Source organism: Hippoglossus stenolepis, chromosome 13 (assembly GCF_022539355.2).
Source record: "Hippoglossus stenolepis isolate QCI-W04-F060 chromosome 13, HSTE1.2, whole genome shotgun sequence".
Taxonomy (NCBI): domain Eukaryota; kingdom Metazoa; phylum Chordata; class Actinopteri; order Pleuronectiformes; family Pleuronectidae; genus Hippoglossus; species Hippoglossus stenolepis.
Genome location: NC_061495.1, coordinates 10,969,776 through 10,991,584, shown reverse-complemented (window position 1 = coordinate 10,991,584; position 21,809 = coordinate 10,969,776). Strand labels below are relative to the sequence as shown.

General features: G+C 42.8%; 2 protein-coding genes across 5 annotated transcripts in view; both read right to left on the bottom strand.

Moving 5' to 3' along the window:
- Positions 1-108: 108 nt before the first annotated feature.
- On the bottom strand, positions 109-10,151 carry pfkla (phosphofructokinase, liver a). The gene is made up of 22 exons (XM_035175169.2): positions 9,818-10,151; positions 8,742-8,815; positions 8,559-8,636; positions 7,634-7,823; positions 7,368-7,533; positions 6,245-6,289; positions 6,053-6,161; positions 5,840-5,935; positions 5,586-5,678; positions 4,766-4,891; positions 4,602-4,666; positions 4,369-4,432; positions 4,113-4,259; positions 3,950-4,020; positions 3,439-3,526; positions 3,200-3,352; positions 2,358-2,522; positions 2,214-2,275; positions 1,722-1,833; positions 1,111-1,210; positions 906-1,011; positions 109-824 (listed from the first exon to the last, which is right to left on the bottom strand). The coding sequence occupies exons 1-22, from the start codon at positions 9,900-9,902 to the stop codon at positions 677-679; spliced, it is 2,343 nt and encodes a 780-aa protein (XP_035031060.1). The 5' UTR covers positions 9,903-10,151; the 3' UTR covers positions 109-676.
- Positions 10,152-11,110: 959 nt separating this feature from the next.
- The window catches only part of si:ch211-45c16.2 (mitogen-activated protein kinase kinase kinase 13), a 30,135-nt gene continuing 19,436 nt past the window's right edge, over positions 11,111-21,809 (bottom strand). For 3 of the 4 annotated variants that reach the window (XM_035175078.2, XM_035175076.2, XM_035175077.2), the window contains 13 exons: positions 20,812-21,518; positions 19,991-20,174; positions 19,688-19,879; positions 18,651-18,809; positions 18,243-18,401; positions 18,034-18,142; positions 17,730-17,839; positions 17,082-17,198; positions 16,602-16,745; positions 15,702-16,461; positions 15,549-15,616; positions 14,712-15,003; positions 11,111-14,395 (listed from right to left, as the gene is read on the bottom strand). In XM_035175078.2, coding sequence (XP_035030969.1) covers positions 14,294-14,395; positions 14,712-15,003; positions 15,549-15,616; positions 15,702-16,461; positions 16,602-16,745; positions 17,082-17,198; positions 17,730-17,839; positions 18,034-18,142; positions 18,243-18,401; positions 18,651-18,809; positions 19,688-19,879; positions 19,991-20,174; positions 20,812-21,451 — 3,036 coding nt within the window. In that variant the 5' untranslated portion in view covers positions 21,452-21,518 and the 3' untranslated portion in view covers positions 11,111-14,293. The remainder of the gene's footprint in view (positions 14,396-14,711; positions 15,004-15,548; positions 15,617-15,701; positions 16,462-16,601; positions 16,746-17,081; positions 17,199-17,729; positions 17,840-18,033; positions 18,143-18,242; positions 18,402-18,650; positions 18,810-19,687; positions 19,880-19,990; positions 20,175-20,811; positions 21,519-21,809) is intronic. The other variant, XM_035175079.2, reaches the window with a different exon arrangement.

The following is a 21,809-nucleotide window of genomic DNA, read 5'->3' as shown; positions in this document are numbered from 1 at the left end:
TCACAGCATTTTTCATCTTTTACTCTGTTAAATGGTTTCTATGTATTTGTCTGTGTAATTAATTATTTATTCCTACTGACATTTCAGTGAACATGTTTCTAATAGCACTACTGTTGAATAACATTTTATTGAAGATAGTTATAGTAACACCATAATACACAAGTCCATATTTCTTTACAGAGTTCCCTGTAGTAAGTGCAGTAGTTGTAATTCTCTTTTACATAGTGTAATAAACTGCTTGATGGTAATTTGTGATTAGCTGTTTAGTTTACTTAGACAGAAGCAGTGTTTCAGTACAGATACAATGCAAAAATAAAATGAACATCTCACAGGTCCCACGAGTCACAGTCATAATTTAATGGTTCAGTATTTTGTCTGAGTCAAGTTAGAATTTCTAAAAATATGTGATTTCAAAGCAAACAACACACACAATGTACTTTATATTATATTGTACATTTTAACTTAATGACAGACTTGTGTCATCTTTTTTTGGCAGTGGTTTCCTTTTGCAATTGCTTTGTTTGTCTACATGGGTGTTTGAAGTACACTTATAATATTTACAGTTCAGTAGTTACAGTATCTGCTGGCTTGTGTTCAGTCCAGTGAACGTGCACAGCAGCAAATTAAAATCTGTGTGGGAACTAAAGATGGACAGAATACACTGGACTCAGAGAGCTTAGAACCCAGAATCGATGCTGAGGGATCGTCGAGTCACATGTTCGATCTCTCCTGGGACGTATTCACAGAAGCTGGTCTGATACTTGGCCAACATTTTTAGCAGTGGCCGCAGATTATACCACCACTGGACCTTGGGCATCCGGTGCCTGAAAACCAGTGACATAAAGTAAAATATTAAGACTGATCAAAAACATATATCACCTGATAAGCACCTTGAATTTACTTACTCAAAATCAGTCACAGCCTTCAGCTCAGCGACAGGCGTGAACTTGATGACCTTCCTGTGTAGGCCGAGCACACACGCTGTATCTGGCGAGTTGGTGAACACGCGGCCTGGTGGAGAAAATGGCGCAATCGTGACATCACTGTTGTTTGACTTAGGTTTCTGAGCAGTTTATTCATATAAAATATGACTTCATGCAGGAACTCTACCTTGTCGAAAGTTTTCTGTCAATCTCTCTGAAATCCACTGGATCACCCTCACACCCAACTTGGTGCCAAAATTTCTGTCAAAGGGAGAAGGTGCACCACCCTAGACCACAAATGCACAAACTGAGTATAAATATGTAGCAAGACTGTCACTTACACTACAGCAGCGAATCCCAAAGTAGACACAGAGAAGGGGTCACAAGATGACCAATACAGTTTAAATACAACTTAAAAATAGCATATTTTAGCCATTAAATTTGTATTCAAATTTAAAATAAAACTGCAAATAAGAAAACATATTTGTCATCTTCTGATCGTCTTCATCAGCACATGACCCCAAAAATCATAATCTCAAATTAGTGACAGCATCAGTTTCATTGAGGTCAGTTTACAGCAAAACAAGAAACATTGCGACATGTGCACAAAGTTTTTTTATTTTTCCCCAATCAATAATGGGATAATGGGGGTCCCCAAGTCTCTGACGCTTTGGAAGTCAGGGCCTGAAAACTGGGACCTCTGCTTTACAGTATATGAGTGTCACTTATATTGATATCATTTGTAATTTGTTAAGCTGTGTTTTGCCAGAGTGGATAGATCACACGGTGGCTCCTCACCTGCTGAAGGTGTCCCAACACATTGACTCTGCAGTCAAAGATGCCCTTCCCCTCTGATGAATACAGCTTATGGATGAAATCTGTCGTGTAGTTTTCATGGCATTTCTCATTCCTGTTGCAGCAGAGGAAAAGTTCAACATGGGAAAAACTGCATCAGACATACACAATATCACAATAATATGACAATGTCCCTCGGTCATTCTGCCACTTTGGTCCGGGGTTAAATTTATCAACGTTTTGATGCGTTGCCATGAAATCATGTGCCCCAGATGATAAATCCTCCTGACATTCATGATCCTTAGACTTAAAGCAAAAATGCCTAGTTTGTCCGAAAACTTTTGACTAGGTCCCTGCAAACTAAAGTAATTTCCATCATACTACAACTGTACTTGATGTTTACAAAATGTTCACATGCTAGCACGCTAAGCTAAGGTGGTGATCGATATATATATATATATATATATCGGATCAGCATGAAAATCTCTTACATACCTCAGTACCAGACCCCGCTGGATGTCCTTCTTCATTTTTTCAGCTAAATGCTCCACGTTGGTCTGTCAAAGGCCAGATAAATAAATAAGCTGAAATCTGTTAACAATACCAATAAAGAATAGACACAGCACAGTCCGGTCTTACCTTCAGGTCATTGATGTTGATGGGGTCCTCAAAGATGTAGGCTGCGTCGGCACCCACAGCTATTCCAGTTGACGTGGCCAGATAGCCACAGAATCCACCCATAGTCTCCACCACGAACACTCTTCTCTTGGTGCCACTGGCAGACTGCTTTATCTTGTCACAGCCCTGATGAGGAAATTAAAATGAGTATTGAAAGTCGGGTCAAAGTGTGGGTGTGGAAGTCAAGGAGGGACTCAATTAAAGACTTAGAAACTAGTGTTTATCTCCAATATTCAGCAAGTAAACTTAATAAATATTAACAACTCTGAACAAGAGTTTGTTGTATTTGTTACAGCAGCAGCTCCCCTGGTTCAAGAAGCGGGGGATCATGGGTAACATCCATAGTTCAGTTGTGTTTCAGTTCAGTGAGTGGGACTATACAGCCAGAGCTCTGGTCAACAGATTGATGTCACATAGTTACATAGTGTTGCGTTAATCTACTTCTCATTAACCATCACCTGTATTTATTGTGACTATGCAGCCTCTAGAAAGCGTAAAAAACAGATACACAGGAAGGGTTTTTGGAGAAAGCTGCTGTTGTCTTATTTATGTTCTTTTACCAGGTACAATATTTAAGTCACAGGGAATAACCAGAGGGCCATCTGCCTCAATCACCGTCCTCTAAAAATTAAAAACTAAATCTCTATCCTCTGTTTTAAATATGTACGAGGAGTTCAAAGTCTGGCTCTGTAACACAGCTCATATCTGATGTGATGCTTTCTGATGTGATGGTTCAGTCCTCATCCATCTTAATCCTGAAACATCAAAGTCTCCGAGTTAATGTGCCATCTGCTCGGTGTTACCTCCATGGCAGCATTGACGGCAGTGTCTGCTCCCAGGCTGAAGTCAGTTCCAGGCACGTTGTTGCTGATGGTGGCAGGGATTACACACATGGGTATACAGAGCTCGTCGTAGCGACTCCGGGCTTCAAACAGCTGCAGCACTCCTTCGTACGCCTTTGAACATCAAGTGGTACAGTGAAAACCACTCTGATGTAACGCTGATATTACGGATTATTACCTATAACCAATCAATACTCTACCTCGAATCCTCCAATTACAAGAAGAGCCGAAATGTTGAACTTGGCAATGGTTTCCACAATCTTCTCCATGTGTTTTTTTGGAAGCGTCCTGAGGGAGGACATGAAACAGACATTAAAAATCACTTAAAGGGGAACGCCAACTTCACATAAGCTAGACATACACCGTGCAATTTGTAGCGAGGAGCAATTAGATGCCACTGGAGGATCAGATACATTTCTGAAATTTCTGAAAAATCCCCAAAACAAAACAGAATGAGAATCATATGGACAAAAAATGGCCAGGCTGTAACACAGAGGTGCTAAATGATGTGTCACATTGCCCACACTAACCAATCAACCAAGAGATATGACAAGCATAAAACATTAAAAAAAACATATAGTTGCCAAACGATATCTACTCCATAATGTATTAGTTATTAACATTCATGAAAGTGGAGTACTAGAAATGTGGGTACAGTTTGAGTACATAAATCCATCAATTTTTAAAAAACGCTTAGGGGTTGTAGCCCACCGTTTTGTTCCCAGCAGCGAGCCCCCTTGTCCCGTCCATCCGGCCACACTGTGCCATTCCATTTCAAAAACCTGACAACAGTACAGAACAGTCTCCTCTCAGTCTCATGCATTACTAAAAAGATACTGCAGTGTGGTACAGATGCAAAGATAGTTGGACTAACCGCTCCATTGGCAAGTCCTTGATATCCATCGTTGACCGCAAAGACCTTGTGTCCGTGAGCAAGGGCTAATCTCACCGCCGACCTCGCGGCTGCATTCATCCCTCCAGCGGGAGCGCCAACGTTCAGAATAGCCAAAGAGAAGTTGCTCTGTGGGAACATGAGTCTCACATTATAACTTAAGTGATTTTTACATGTGTTAAATCTAATACCATACAGTATGTGTGTGTACATGTGTTCATGTTGATGAGAGACTTACCTGAGACTGGGCAGGTTTCTGGAAGGCGAGAAGCTTGTAGATGTTCCAGTTGTTCTCAAAACTCCTACAAGAACATCATCTTGTTTTTTATTGACACAGTAACGACAAAAAAATGAAATGGTCTCGTGATAAAATGAACATAAGACCATTTACAAGGGATTATAGGGCATATTTGTATAATGGAGATGAATGATAGAACTATTCAATATACATGAACAAATCTCCTCTCTCACCCTCCTCGCAGTTTGACTGCCTCCTCGAACCTCTTCTCGTTCATGGCCTTCTGCACCAACTTAGTCTGCAAACAATGTGAAAAAAAGTTGAAAAAACAGCCACCTCCCACTGTTAGCATTCATGTCCTTAAAAAACTAATATAGAAGTGAGGAAAGAGACTCACCATCTCCACACACTCCATTAGAGGAAGACGAACAGCATGGTTACCTGACAGGCCGATGACACAGGCTGGAGTGTCAGGAGAGCCCTCCATCAGAGCGACTACAGCCTCCACACCCAACTTACTGCTCTGGAGAAAAAAGAGCACACATACGTACGTGTCCATTTAAATATATAAGTATATATAATGTGTCTAAATGAGGGCTGGGAAACAACCAGAATAAATAATATAAACAGTAGACTAGCATGTCCTTCTGGCTGTATCTTCAGGGGTTGTGGCTGACATAGTTCAAGACCCCACAGTGAGGTACACCGAAGGGGAAACATAATGTTGTAAAGAAAATCCTGTGATCTCTGCAGCGGAGTTAATACGTCACTTCCCGCCTCTGTCTGCTGCACCACCTCTCACCTGAATAATGTGGAGGATTTGTTGCTGTTGTTAACGTGTCTGTGCAGAAAATCTCCAGCTGTGTTGTGCATGTGTGAAAGGCAAACTGTGTGTAAACTCTGTAGCCGATTCTCAGGATTCTACCTGCAGGTCATGTCTGAAAACAGCTTTAGTCAGACCAAAGAGGTTCAGATCAATCTGAACCATGGAACTCGGACCATTTGCAGTAAAACAACAACATGTATAAAAACTGTGAATTCTTTGTAATAAAGCATTATGTCCGATTCACCAGAGTATTGTTGCAATGATTTCCAGCAGTTAACCTTGCACACTGCATTGGTGTTAAACCTATTGCTGAAATAAAACATTTACTATCACCTCACAAAAATGTGTTCAGGTGTCATACATAATAAATAATAAAATATGTTCAACTCACCAGAATTCTGTCGAAGGCTGAGGGAGTTCCTCCTCGCTGAACGTGGCCGAGTACTGTCACTCTGGTGTCATAACCCAGCCGATCCACCACCAGCTTCAAACACACATGGAAGCATTTCAGTGTACTATGTCTTTGTCATTGACCAAACAAAACAGAGAGGCTTTCAGAAAAAAATGTCCAATTCTTCCACCAAAATCCCCGGAAATCTGTTCGGTAGTTTAAGCGTAATATAGTCCTTAAACCTTTATACTTACATCTTTTACATAAGTTGAGGAGATGGGTTTGCCATTTATGTCAATGGCTCCTTCTGCGATGATTATAATGTTTAGTCTTGACCCCTTTATACGGCTCTGGAGGTAAACAGAAACACATGCATTAACCAGTAAGTCAGGAACATAAACCTGTTTCCAAGTACCTGAAGAGCTTGTAGACCTAACTATCTTTGAAGTATAGTTTTTGTGTCTTACTGTTTCTAGACGGGAACACATACGGTCCTCCCAGCCCTCCTTAGGGGGAGACTCTGGAATAAAGAGCCAGTCGGCCCCAGATGCCAGCGCTGACACCAAGGCCAGATACCTGGAGTAACAGCACAATCACTTATGTTTTATTTAGTGGCTTCTTATGAATTACATCCAAATGTATCTAAGTGTGTTACTCACCCACAGTGTCGACCCATGACTTCCAGAACAAAAGTGCGCTGGTGGCTGGGGGAAGTAAACAACAGCTATGGTCAAACAAACTAAAACACTTTTGTAGCAACTATGTGAACATAGCACGTGAGAGTTTTCAGACTGCAGAAGCTCAGCAGCTGAGATGCAAAAGTACAAGTCTGAACAAGCTCATAGGAATCATGCCAAACAGGCTTGAATGGAGGAACTCTGTTAAAACAAACCTTGGCCTCGATCATCGCATTCCAATACATCAACTACACACTGCAGGTTTTGTGCAAACCATAGACTGTTTATATAGATGGAAGACGTGACTGCTCCAATCGTGAAGCCAAAGCTTCTTGATCAACACCTGGTGGCTGGCTGCAGTATATATTATAAATCCTGCCTTCTCCATGTTAGTGGATGGGACATGGAACTAACTCAAAATATATATTTCTCTCATTTTAGGTACTTATTATCATATATGTCAAAGTGTTCATTCATTTTTGCAGTTAGTTCAGTTTTGATTAGTTATTTGATGCTATAAAACAGAGTGTAAAGTCATCATTGACAGCTGACTCCTGATTGGTCGAGCCTATGTATCCATGGGACTCTACTACTGCAGCTCCATCCCCTGATCAATACTGCGCAGACTTTGGCTCCAAAAGCACAAGATGGCAGCGTTAGTATCGGGGATATTTTGGTTTCATTTCTAGATAGTGGAGATGCGTTATTAATCTTTATAAACAGTCTAAGGTTCACACAGCAGTCCCAAACACAAAGATACAACTTACTGTATATGTGTGTAACCTGTATGAATCATATACGACAAAGGAAATCAGCAATTAGTCACATTTCAGAATCTGGAACTGCAGAGTGTTTCGTATTCTATAGATAATTTCCTGTTAATCGATTACTCAAATTAATTGTTTACTTTTTTTTAGGTCTGATAGCAGTATATCTATTACTGCTATAAATGAATATATTTACAGTTTCTCAATTAAAGTATCATTGTGTTCTTGTTATATCTTCATATTCTGAACAAATTAATATCACATTCATCAGTGAACAAAGGATTAATCACTTTGATGAAACAGCAGCCGTCACTGTTCCACATCACACGGCGTCTAACCTCTGTGCCGTGGTCATGATGGCATCAATTATCTCCATGATGCGGTGCAGCGCCGAGTCGGCTCCGATGGTCATGTCAGTGCCACAGAAGTCGTTGTCTATGGAGCCAACGAGCCCTACGATGTTCAGGTGATCGTGCTGCTGGGCCAGAGTGTCTGTGATCCGTCCTAAAGTCATACACACACGGAAATGTTATAATATTGGTTTACTGTTATATGTAGAGAACGAGTGATGACATGAATGATTCCGTACTCTTTAGCACTTTACCTTTCTGTACGAGCTCCTCCAGCAAACTGCTCCACTCACTGCGGAAGATGTTGGCTCCGGTGAGGCTGCCGTCTCCACCACACACACACAGGTTGGTGATGCCTTTCTTCACGAGGTTGTAGGCGGCGGCGACTCTGCCCTCCCGCGTTGTGAAGACCTTGCATCTGGCACTACCAATCACAGTCCCACCCTGCAGCAGATACCTCATTTACTAACAAGTCCAAGACCAGTTCAGCTCAGACAGAAAGGACTTTGTCATCTGTCAATAACAAATGTCCTGATAAATGACAGAAAACTTTATTTTTACTACGTTTGTGATGCAAACACAGTCAGCTAGATACAGGATACTAGGTATGAACACGGCCACAGTGGCGGTAAGAGGATGTAAGTTAAACACAATACAAACACAACCGTTCAAGCAGTTTTAGAGAGGGTCGAACATCGACACATTAGCTACACAAGTCCAAGAAAACTCACACAATTGGTCAGTGCAGTGTGAGACTGTTTATAACTGTCTCATGAGTAGAAAGCAGCTTTCTGCTTGAAGCACATGCGGCAAGACTCCTTACCAGGCTTTTACCAGTATAAGACAGGCAGAGGGAAAACAGATCAGAGGAGATGGATGAGATAATAAAATTCCGTTGAAAACCATAAAAAGAGAAATAAAGAAATAGATTTAAGACAGAAGAGATACACGAATTCTATGTCACTTTTTTACAGAAGAGATCTGACATGTGACAGTAGGAAAAGACAGAATAAACATCCATTATGGCCCTGCTGATGTGCTAATAGCATAGCTTGTTACATCAATAATGTTATTAACACTATCAATGTATTCTTCCTACTATGGTAAGTCAAAACTATGAAAAAGGCCGACTTCTGCAGTGGTGAGGGAGCAGTGACCGAAGCTAATGTTTCAACCCACCTGTTGGATGATGTTGGTCACACTGTGCCAGTGAGCCAGTTTGATGTTGTCTCCTCCATCCACCAGGCCCTGGTATCCCTGAAAAGTACAGATATGTACAGTCAAGTAAGAAAACAGGACTAATTCAATGTGTATATTTAATATGGTCATGAACATGATTAAATAAAAAGCTTTTTTAATCACCTCATAAATAAGATAGACCTTGGCCCCCACATAAATGCCCATCCGGGTCACAGCTCGGACAGCAGCGTTCATCCCTGGGTCGAGGACAATTGCATAAAAACATCAAGATTCAAATCGGACTTTGAAGTGATTACACACAAGTGGTTACACCATGGTCCTGAATGAGGAAATCAGATACTGCGGAGGATGTGACACAGTTTCACACCAGTGGTGAAAGAAGTACTGGTATCTTCAAGTACAAAAGTAGCAGTTACTAATCAAAAAATACAAGTCACACATTAAAAACCTTACATCAAGTTATACTTGAAGTACCAAAAGTATTGATGATGCAAATTATTTAACTTCTGAATATTTTATTATATCACTGGATTATAATTACTGGTGCAATAACGAGCACATAAAAAAAAAGATGGGGTAATATTATTTACGTAATACATGGCAGGGTAGTGGATCCAGAAAGTGTTATTTCTTCCTAACCCACAGTAAGACCTCATGATGTATTTGTTCTTTCTATTTCACATTATTTACCTAAGTATATAAGCATAGGTAAATTACCTAAATTATGTATTATTATACTTGTTGTCTTCAATGTATTATTTTCTTGTTTTTAGTCATCTTTGTACAGCACTGTTTGGTGCTAATTTATTAGTATTATTATGTTTATTAATCTAAACATTCAATAGAATTAGTGCAGTAAAAAGTGCAGTCATTTCCCTCAATTGTTAAGTAGAAAGTAGCCAAAACGCGATATACTCTCATAAAAGTACAAGTGATAGTTCATACAGCACATAACTACGTTACTTGTGTACTCAGTTACTTTGCTCCATTGCGAGTAACCTGCTGTACAACAGAGGTCATGTGTGTTGCAGCACATACATGACCTTTGACCCCTGGTCCCAGATCCGAAGGTTAAAAACAGGAAACACTGGGATCATATGTTCAGTTATTGTTAGCGTCAGTGTCCCCTCGGTCCTGTTGTCTCCTTCCTGCCTCAACACTGACCTTCCTCCCTGCACATGTACCTGAAGGCAACACGCTGCGTTTGAATGTCAGTTTATCTGAATTATTTACGTCACCTTGCGCATCTCCGCCGCTGGTCAGCACAGCCATGGCCCGGCCGGCCCCCGTCATCTTCAGCCGCTCCAGGTCCATGGAGGACATGTTTGAACTATAAGTACGAGGCGGTGCAGAGTCTCGGTGAAGTGCTGTGGTTCGGTTTGTTAGTTGGTCCAGATGTTTCCTCCTCGATGGCGGAAGGTTATTTCACCCCCCTCGGCGAGTAGACGCACTTCACCCGCCCTGACCCTTCTCCAGTGTCCGACTCCGCCCTGTCCAGAGGAGTGCACCGTGCGTTTGTTTTATAACCCCGCTCCGTCCGGTGACACGCTCCCCTCCTCCAGAAGCTATAAGCCCCGCCCACTCGCTGAACGCTGAGGAGGAAATGTCCGCAGCACGTCCCGCACGAACTCCAGGCAACAGGTAGGATTAAACCCCGCCCACTGATTTTAAATGTTTATTAAAATGGGCTTAAATTTGATTAGATACAAATCATATAAGTTTTTTTAATATATGTAAAATTATAAGTCTTATGTAACATTTCCTTTAAAATGTTCTAATTCCAAGATTTTATAACTCTTGTATTTTATATATTCAAAAATAAACTTTGTGTTTTAAATATAATTTGTTGCTAATACTTAAGTGCAGAAGTATGAATGCATGATTTTAAAGTGTAATACAGTATTTCTACATTTTGGTATTGCTACTTTTTTTAATCTATTTGTAGATGTGTGTACCTATTTTATCCATAGTTTTACCACTGTACATATAATTCATTTATTAGTTCTATGTTTAATATTTATATTTAAATACTGACATAGTATTCCCTGAACTTGAATGAGAGCTGGTAATTAGCTGAATATGTGGGTGTCGTGGATATTACTGTACCAACAGTAAAATAAAAATACAAAAACTAGTAATATTGGTGAGTAAAATGTTTTAATTTATTTCATATCAGGGCTGTAGCAACCTGTCATATCTGTATTTATTCTTGGAATTTGAATACTATCCTAATATTAGTAATATTAAATTACTATGATATACAGTATTATATAGGATATATTATATCATATTCTATCATATTATAGCAACTAGTAATTAGTAGTCTGATATTGTTTGGGGAGAATATCTCAAAATGTGACTGTAGCTGAAATAAAGATAAAATCTACTGAAAATGTAACTGGACACAAAAATAATTAGCTGATTCCTCTATCAATGACACAAATAAATAAATAGAAATAAAAAAATACATTTTCAATGTTGATAAAAACTAACAATAATGTTGTAGTTGACAGAAGAGAGTGACCACAGTGTTTTGGGTACAGTACATCAGCATTTATTCCATGCAGTTGTTTGCTCTGATTTTATTCTCCCAGATACCCGTTGCACTGTACACTGGATAATACAGTAAACGGACAGGATTGGTTGATCGTAATGCCACTCAACAGGATGAGGGAGTCGGAAATGATAACAAAGAAACAGATGCTTGGTTTATGGGATGAGGCGACATGATGTCCACAGTTAGAGACAGTTGCACTGATATTCAGATGTAAGTAACTGGTACTTTTGACTAAAAATGAGAGGAAGGGAATCAGGTTTGAAGTCTCACTTCTGCTGCTGTGACAGTCACTTGACTTTTGGTTGGAAACAGAGGTGATTTCATAGAAGCTATATCGATATATTAAAAAAAGATTTAGGAACACTTGGTGTTACTAATTACTGATGTAAAGTCTGTATAATCAATACTTTGTCCGCAGCGATGATGTAAATGATGAATGGTCCCCTGCAGAGTCGATGATATGACAATGCTTTTGTTCTCGCATACAAATACTGTCCTCTTCCCACACCAATTCATTGTGCTTCCTTTCAATAATACTTTTCAGGAGAAATCATAGGTCACAACATTTCTAAAGCTGCCTGAAAATAAAAAGAACAATGCACCTTACCAGTCATTCTTAATAAATTAATTCAATAATCACGTAGGCCAGCTACAAAAAAAAAAAGAATCAAAATTAAATTAGCTTTACAACAATCATACTTCACAGGATATATGCCAGAAAGATAACGTTAATAACAGCTTGATCAGATATACCCAGTCATTACATCACACTAGGTTATTTCACACAAACGTAAACAGGATGAAGATGGTTAAAGGAGGCTTGAGGAACGGCAGCAGCTGTTCTCCGTACCAGGGGTGAGCCTTTACGAAGCTTTCACGCACAAAAAGGTCATTTATCCATCAGTACAGGTTTAGATTCACCTTGTGCTACTCGGTTTGTATGACACCCCCCCCCTCGCAGTGCTGAATACTGATGTGATACAGATTAAAGAACTTCCTGCTCATATTCAACCAGTCTGCTGGTCGTCGGCGACAGGCTCGGTCCGAGCTGTGCGATATATACGTTGAAGAGAGAGAGGACAGAAAACAGGTCACATTACATTTACATTTAGGTGTTTATATACAATAATACTGAGATGAGGTCGTTGAAAACCAAGAGCTTTCATTGCTCTCTGGCCTTGTCTCTGGCTTATATTCCTTATGTAGAATCTCAGCTGTCTGCATACACTTGAGCATTCTTGACATCGTTATCGTTGAAATTCAACCCTGGCTGGTTATTTTTCTACGAGCAAAATCATTAGGGTGAATGACAAACACTCAGACGGGGCTAAAAAATAAAGCTCTCACAGATGCAGTATCCCTTTTCAATAGCAACCGCACGAAAAACTTAATATTACTGGCATTCTGGGATTTAGATGGGGAAATTACCTTGGGTAGCAAAAAGGAACGAAAAGCCATAACACAAGGCAAACTAGGTCATTGCAAGTGTCGCCATCTAGTGGCTGTTGATGCATCGCTCCTGCTCTCTACTACCAACATTGAATCCTGAGCATTGAGCGCTGGAGAGGTGAGTTCATAAAAAAATGGGACAATCTAAAAATATACCATCTATAATAAACAGTTTGACACACGCTGCTGTCCTCTAGCCAACAGCCACTGTGTTGTGTCTAGCCAGCTAGACGCCCCCAAATCCTGAGCAAGCAACGTCTTTTTCTCACCTGAGCACCAACTCATGTTATTGCTGTTTTAGTCTGCACAGCACATAATTATTGTTTTGCCTCTTTCAGACACTACGCATACGGTGGTGTGAACAATCCTGCTAGAAAATGGTACATGGGAGACGCTACACCTCGTGATTTTCAAGAAATGGGATACCGCACCTGGATTGCGACTAAAACACTACATTTCTATATAACATTAATGTCCAGCAATATAGAGTTGAACATCAAGGCTATCTGTAAGACCGTTATTTTGAATATTCCTGCATGGTCCATTATACGAGCCGCTCGAAGAACATTCCTACGTACAATAATTGGTCCAGTCTGGTTTCTCAATTCCTCCAACGATCCTGAGATGAGACTTGAAACTGTGATGACTAATGGCGAGGAGAGGGCTACGTGAACCCACTCACACACGCACGCTGATAATGCCCTCGATATCTCTGGTCATGACATCTGATTGATGATGATGACGATGGCGTGTCTTAGAGAGAGGGATGAGCAGGGGCAGAGAGGGAGAGTCTCTTCTTTTATTTTTTTATCTGCTGTCACGTGAGTCTTCATCCCCCGTTGGTCTGCTAGCTCGTCCACGTCATGCAGTGTTCTGGCAGCGTTTTGCGTTTAGCGAGCTGCACGGACATGCTTGGACTGTTCAGCGGGTGGTGGGGTCTGCACAAATGTTGGTTTTAGGGAGGAGGAGGAGAAGTAAGTCCCGTTTGCGAGGCAGGTTGTTTCATGCTGGTGTTCACGCTTTTTATCACGAGCCCCCTGTGCCCTCGTTGGGTACAGGATGGAGGTGGGAACGAGGCAGGGCACTGGGGCTCTGTACTGTAAAGTCATGATGAAGCAGGTAAGTTGGACAGTCGTATGAGAGAGGGCCTGGTTGGTTGGTTGGTTTGGGGTCTAAAGCAGTAAGATGCTGACTGCGGCCACATCAAAAGACGTGTAAAGACGTGTAGAGTCCGACTATCGCGGTGATGTAACGTCCCACAACTGTCAGCCTCAGATAGATCAGAACATAATCCTTCTCATCATCGTCACTTGCATCTTCATCCAGTTTCTCCCTCACACACAGTCAGCCCATGTTTCAAAATGTCAGTTTTATTTCTCTGTTGGGATCAGAGAACGTACAGAGATCCTGAATTTTCCTTCAAAACTAAGACAAAAATAAATTATGAATGTTACACTATCTACTGTACAGTATCATTCAAAAGGGAATCCCTGCCATGGGTTGCCTGGATGCTGTGCTAGAGATGAGGAGGGGGAGTGGGGCTCATGAAGGGAAGGGTTTTGGGGAGGCTCTGGGAGAGGTTGCATGGGGCTTTGCTATAGGGAGCTATGTTTACAATGTCGTCCTTTTATTGCTATTTTCTTCGGGGCAGAGTGGGACGCTGCGGCCTCCAGGCAAAAAACAGAACGGAGCCCCCGGGGGCGTGTGTTCACCACGAGGAAGGAGCCCCGGCTTTGTTGTTCCTGATGGTGGCGTCGGAGCACTCTGCTTCTGACGTATCGCAGTCTGAGTCTCCAAACTGCAGGGGATTCTGAGACAGGAAACACAGAGAAGCATCATCACACACTTGGTGTTCACTTTGCTCATATTCAACCCTAAGACGTAGCTGAAGAGTCCCCCCCCCCGGAAATTAAAAAAATGCCTTGAGGATGCAGTGCACTAGGTGGCATTATGAGTCAGGTGCAACCCATAGATGTAGATTTTTTTTTTATAAATGTGATATTAAAACCATCATTAATGTAAGAACAGTCATAACATTTAGTTTAAAATTAAAAAAAACATAGTATCTCTTTAATCATAGATGTTTGGGATGTAAAATTAATCCCCCTCACATCCTCAGTACTGACCTCGTAGCTGTGTTCATCTGAGCACAGTTTTCCCAAGGAGATCTGTGTCTTGACCCTGCGGACAGCGCACTCCTTGTCAGAGAGGCCGTCTGACTGGGTGGAGATGTCGATGGGGATGTCCGGTGTGTGCGACAGCAGCTCGTCCAGGTGCTCCTCCTGACTGGCGCTCATCCTCTCCAGAGGCCCGCTGTGGGAGCGGTCGCTGGTGTTTCCCTCCTCTCCGTCGGACACGGACAGGTTCTCTGAGCTGAAGGTGGAGTAGGACTGGAAGCTGCTCATACAGCGATGAGGCCTGTGAGGGAGCAGGGGAGGAGATTTTCGATGCCTTTTAGTTTCATAACTCGCTCAGTGTATTTAGACCTTGTCGATACTACGAGCTGTAGTGACGGTCCTGACAATCAATCAGCCACTTAGCTGGGTGCTCATTTTTAACGTGCCAGTGCTTCAATGAAACAAGCTCCAGGTGAAGTTCCCATTTATTACAAACTTCCTAGCAAAGTTACTTTACATGGCAGACAGAGCATGTGGCTATATGATAGCTGATCTGGATGTTTTGAGTGAGAATACAAAGTGGCGTGCTAGCAATAAGAAATGTGAGATCTCCCTGCTATCCACACCTGATCAACTGGTCTGTTAAACATTTGGCGAAATAGATTCACCTCATTTAGCAGTAGCCCGTAACGCCAACCTGCATCACCCCCCAGTGACAAACCTATTGTAGGCTACAAATATTTGTATTGATAATACTAATGGTTCTGTTATTGTACCGCATGATGTAATATTGTTACAGTATAATGAAGGTTAAGTATGCACACTAAAGAAACAACTGTATTTTACCTCGGCCTCCTTGGAAACTCCACTTCACTATCCACCTCTCCCTCCTCCTCTTCAGATGACTCATCACCCTGTCAGAGAAACAATCATCTTTCAGTTTCCTCACACAATCACATTTCCCAGATTCCCTGATGTTAGACTTCGAGCTGTGCTTACCTTCCTGAGCGGTCTGAGGGTGTGTGGCAGTGCAGAGGGCAGGGTGTGTGTGTGTTGGGATGCCTCCTGTTCCTGTAGCTCGGTCTTCTTTGAGGCCTCTCCGTCCGAGGCTGGATCCTTGCTGGGAGCCCCTAAAGAAGACTGGGTCCTTTCTTGGGTGCCGAGCAGCGAGTAGTTGGGTAGCTCTGGGTTGCTGGACGCAGGCGGGGTCTCCTGACAGTGCAGGCAGCCAGGGAAGGGGTGTGCATGGCAGCAGGGGCACAAAGAACTGGCGGCAGCACCCGAGACAGGATTGGAGCCAGTGGATGAAGTCCGTTGTCGCGTGTCTGCATCCACAGCAGTGGAAATGAGGTCGGGGCCGGAACCAGACACAAGACGCTGCAGGTGGTCCGTCTGAGGGCTGCGGAGGGGAGCGGCAGGGCCAAAGTAGCGCAGGTTGTTGGCACAGTTGACAACAGCCTCCTCGCGGCCCTTCAAGGGAAGTAAGGGCCCCTTATTTGGTAGGAGGTGGTGGTGGTGGTGGAGATGGTGGAACGGCGGCGCCTGGAGAGACCGGGTGTCTTCCAGGGCCCCAGCGACAGGCCTCAGCACGCCGGGGAACTCGCTGTGGCTTCCTTTGCTGTTGGCGCGGCGGTGACGAGGCTTGCTCCGGTAACGGGCTTTACCGGGAGGTGTGGAGACCTTTGGGCTGGCAGACAGCGGCGAGGGGGAGGGGAGAGGGTCAACACTGGGGATGCCATCAGAACGAAGCAAGTCTGGCCTGTAAATGAGTATCCAGCAACATCAGCGTATTGTATTTAAGTTACTTTGATTCTTGTATGTACTTCTTTTACCTGGAAATATAACCATTCATCGTACTTATTTAGTGCATAAATATTTCTAACTCGAAATGCGTCAGACCTTTTGGTGGGGGGAACCCCAGGTTTGTGGGAAATGCTTCCTTTCTTCTTGATGAGCTTCTCCACAGCGTTGGACCTGACGATGGGTCGGACCAGATGCCTCTTGTAGGTCCCGGGATATTTCTTCTCCACTGCCTGCTCTCTCCTGCAGGGGCAGCAGAACTGATTTAGAGATGTGTGACTGGGAGCATCATTAACGTTCTCTTCTACACAGAGTTGTACTTTCATTGGTCTAAACAGTCTATAAAAACATAATCTTAATACAATGATCACTCTTATATTTATTGGGAAACATGAGAATATTACAGATTGTGATGTGACTCAAAAATTGCAAATAACTTTTAGTTAATTTTGCCTGGACACTGTTAACATTTCAAATCGTGTTACCTTTGAGAAGTAATACCTTTGAGTCGAAGGTAATAGGATACTGACAGTTCTGATAATGAAGGAAGGAGCTAATATGTGATATTATTTTACATACTTCATTAGTTCCTTCTCCCGGACCTCCAGCTGCAGCATGATGGCACTGAGCTCCATGTAGAGGTTGTTGGCTCTCTCCAGTTTCCTCTCATAATGCTCCCGGATGTCCAGTGCGTGTCTGAGGGTCGACAGGAAACACAGCAAAATATGTATTTCCAGGGACTTCAATTTCAAGTAATAAATCATTGAAAAAGCATCTCTAACGTCTCTATTTTAATGGAAATTAAAATAGAGACGTACTTAGGATTGTCTGTGGACAATCTGTGATGTCATGTAATTCACGTTTGTAAGGGAATGATACTTCCGCATAGTTTTGCCAAATAAGGGAACTACACTTTTTGTTTGCTTAATACAATACAAGAATTACTTTTTTATGTTAAATGGACAAATTGTCTTAAAGCGCTTTAGTCACACTCAGCCATTCACACACACTCATACAGCTTTGCTATCTCTGTAACACATTCACATTCTGACTCTGAGGGAATAGGACATGGACGGACAGACACTTTGGTATGTGGGCTGGAGGAACTGTGGATCTAACCACCGACACACAAGTCACAAGCAAGTTAGTTATGACTTGTTCGACCTCCTGAACGACAGCCGCCCTGAACGTTTACATCACTCCCACTAGCTCTGATGTCATGCTCACCTGAGTTCATCTCTGCGGCGCCGGATCAGCTCCTCGTCCAGCCTGTGGATGCAGGTTCCTTCACTTTTGATCTTCTCAAAATGTTTCCTCACTTCCTCCCTCCATTCAGACTGTAACGTGAATGGATACAATGGAAATGCGGTCAACACACACACTGCTATCAATACTACAGCAGAGAAAATATTGTCGTCTGGAGTGCAGTGCTCTTCTTTTGAGTGCATACCAAATGTATGATAGGAAATAAGTGTATAAAACCCTGTGATCAATACAAAATGAGGGTAAATTGTGATTTTCCGCTGCAGACCTGAGACTTGAAGTAGGTCTCCTGAGGAGCTCCGAGGACGTCAGCGGAGGCGATGTCGAGGTGCAGGAGAATCTGACGGAATGAAGGCCGATTCCTGGGCTTACCTTGCCTGGAATCAACCCCAAAAAAAGAGAGAAAAAAAAGGGATGTGATCAACTATTCTTAAAATTTGAGAGGGGATCAGAAGTGATGTTACTGTCCGAACTCACCATGTTTGTTTCATGAGGATTTTGAAGCCATCTGGGCAGGTGGAGGGGACTGGAAGGTGAAGACTGTTGCTGCCTACTCCCCAAATGATGGCAGAGGAGTCGACATCTTTGTAGGGAATCTCTCCAGTCAGCAGCTCCCACAATACAACTCCAAATGACCTGCAACACACAAGTAAAGACAAAAAGGTCTCACTACAGCAACAGATGACTCTTTAAAATATAAGAAAATATCGTTGACAAATAGCAATAGAATGATGACTTAATTTTTCTCAAATGTAATGAAGCATACAGGTAATATGACTCAAAATCTAAACTATAACAAGCTTCAGCTACATATCTTGAATTTATCATTTACTATATCTCTTAAAATAATTTATTATTTTAAACCTGTGGCATTTCATTACTCACCAAATGTCGACCTTCTCAGACACAGGCTCATTCCTGATCACCTCTGGGGCCATCCAGGCCACCGTCCCCGCAAATGACATCTTTGTACTTTTGTCACTGAGCTCTTTGGACGTTCCGAAGTCAGATATTTTCACAGTGTCGTCGTGGGTGACCAAAACACTGAAAGACAAGAAGAGAAAGCACAGAGGTTTAGATTAAAATGACTGACCTTTTCTGGCGTATTCATCTGCTGACTCACACAGAGTTTGTTGCTGCTGCAGCGGGATGATATCGATTAGAGTAACAAGGCTACAGTGTGCAGAGGATGAGGCAGGAGGAGCAGGACGGGACACTGTCTTACTCTTTTATTAAAGCTTTATTAATTCATGAGAAATGTCAAAATAAAAGCTGATGTCAGAATATTCAGAGCGGAAAGGTTGAGTTGCTGTTGCTGCTTTGGGCTTAGAAATCTTGGATCAGACTACAGGGCTGTTTTACTGAGGTTAGTTTTAAGAACGAGACCACAGCGCTTACATGGGCCCACATAACAATAACAATTTTAAAAAACAGGAACGCATACTGTGTGTCACTTTTTCTGCTTCACATAGAGAATGATTTTCATTTGAATCCTCTCCAAACAAGAGTTCAGAGGCTCTGGAACACCCTGCCTGAGGAAAGACGGCAGGCTGAGTCAGTAGCTTCCTTTAAATGAAAGCTTCAAACGTACTTTTATCGTTCAGCATTCCCTGATTTTACCTAATATTAGTTTTAATCATTGCAATGGGTGGTCATGCTAAAATTTCTGTCACATGTTTAGTGTTTTAAAAAAAAAAAAAGTATGTTATTTGTATGTCTTTTACTTGTGTTTTTATATGTAAAGAACATGGTAATTTTTTTTTAGAGTTGCTATAGAGATATTATCATCTATAACACAACACAATCGTAAGCAATGCTTTAGGTTGATCGTTTTCATAGCAGCAGAGTTGACAGGAATGAGAATTAAAAACAAAGTCTATTATATTCTGGTCTTATAATAAAAAGCTAAACAAGAAGCTCACTTGGGAGACTTGAGATCTCTGTGGATGATCTTGTGCAGGTGTAGGTAGTTCATGCCGCTGGCGATGCCTGAGGCCCAGTCCACCAGCATCCTGGGGGTCACTTTCCTTCCCGCCCTCAGCACCTCGTACAGCTGGCCCTGGGCGCAGTACTCCATGATGATGCAGTAGCACGGTGCCTGAGTGCAAACGCCCCTGGGTTGGGTAAAACACAGGAAACACATTTACACACCACAGAGCGAACCAGCTCTGAAAACAACAGGACGGCATCAGGTGACAAACAAGGTCAAGTTTTCATAGACTCACTTAAAGCTGATGATGTTGGGATGCTTGAGCTTCCGCAGGTGTTTAATGTCGGTCTCCTTCTGCTCGCGCACCTTCTTGATGGCCACCTCCTCAGAGCGGAGTTTGCCCAGGAAGACAGCTCCCTGTGCGCCGCTGCCGAGCCACTGTAGCTCCGAGATCTCCTCAAAGGGAACCTCCCACATGTCTGGATTTCATGTAATCAGAATGAATGCAACATAATGTTACTTTCTGAAGTGCATATGATTGTCTAATTTTGAGTTTCAGCACTGTTTCTGTCTGTCTTGCTAAGCTAAGCTAAGCATAAAGAGCAGAAAATAAGGGGCAACTGCCAGGTTAACTGGTTAAAATAAACAGCATATTGTTTGTTTATTTAATCCAAAAATTGAAGCATTAAAACAACAAGTTCTGTTTCTCCCTGAGGCTCATGAGTCATACTGAGCAAAAATAAACCTAAAGCCCTGAAGGCAAAATGCTCCAAACATCTTAGATCTTCAGGAGGTGGGTCACGTGCTGTTCCTTACTTATGGGGAGGTGGAAACAGTTTCGAAGATAAAATCTTTACGCCCGTTCTGTCTGACCTCCAATCGTACCCTGTAGCCCATGTGTCCAACCTGATCGGGCAGGCCTGCATCAAGGTGAGACTACCTTTACGGTGACCTCAGTTGAAGCTGACAGCTGTACAGACTCACCACATCAGCAGTACAGTGCAACTAGGGCTGGCTATTGAGTTACGGTTTCAGGCTACATTAGGAGAAACAGGAATCTAAAGGTTGTCCCTCAAAGGTCTTAAAGATACAGGTACATTTGGATTAAACACGAACCTTGCTGTTGTAGCTTGTATTCTGTAGAGTACGTCTTCCCTATAATGTTCCAGACCGGCCGCAGACAGCCAAACAGCCCTTCTAAGAAGCCCCCTGACCCAGGCCCTGCTCTCTGGAAATGCAGCTTGATGTCATCGGGGTGATGTGGGTGGCTCTGTCTCCCCTCTCCACTGTGGTCCATGGGACAGTCCCCCTCTCCCATCTGTTCCTCCATCCCACTGCCACACCCATGCTCACAGGATGCCGGTGACACAGCTTCTTCCTGGTCCTGCTCCTGCAGCTGAAGCACGCTATTGTCGAAGTGCCCGCCATCGCTCCGCATGGAGTCCACACTCAGCGCCGTGTTTGGGGGGCTTGCGCCCCCCAGCATGGAGTCCTCGTCCTGGCCGGGCGTCTGCAGCGTCTGTACGGGGACGGGCAGGTGGGTTGGCGGGGCCAGGTCCGTGATGATCTGAGGAGGTACGTTAGAGGGAGGGGCCTGAGGAGGCTGGGGTTGGGAGTTGGGCGGGTTGGATTTCTTCATGGCGTCCCCGACCACAGTGAGCTTGAGCTCCTCCTTCAGCTTGCCCACCAGCAAACTGGGGCAGGAAGTCCAGGAGAGCACCTCGGGGGAGCTACCCATGGTGTCGTGCGTGTGCATGGGCTGCCCAATGATGATGAGAGGGGCGCGTCCTAACACACTGGTTTGTCTGGATGCTGAAAATCACCTGCGAGAGAAAAAGAGAGACAGGTTAACTAAACTATAGAGACCATAGAAAATGGAATTAAAATAAAAAAGCTACGTTGATTCAATCTGGGTGATCGTAGACATCTCTGAGACAACACAAACACAATTATTTCTGCTGCCATAGTGGGACCCTATTACTTCCACAAATAGAAATGCAATCCTCTCACTTCCTCTCATTGATCCGGGGCTGAGAGAGAGCTCACGTTAATTATTATTACTGCAAACAACGCAGAGTGGAAAAGGTCAGACGTTTCAGACGAGCTTTAAATCA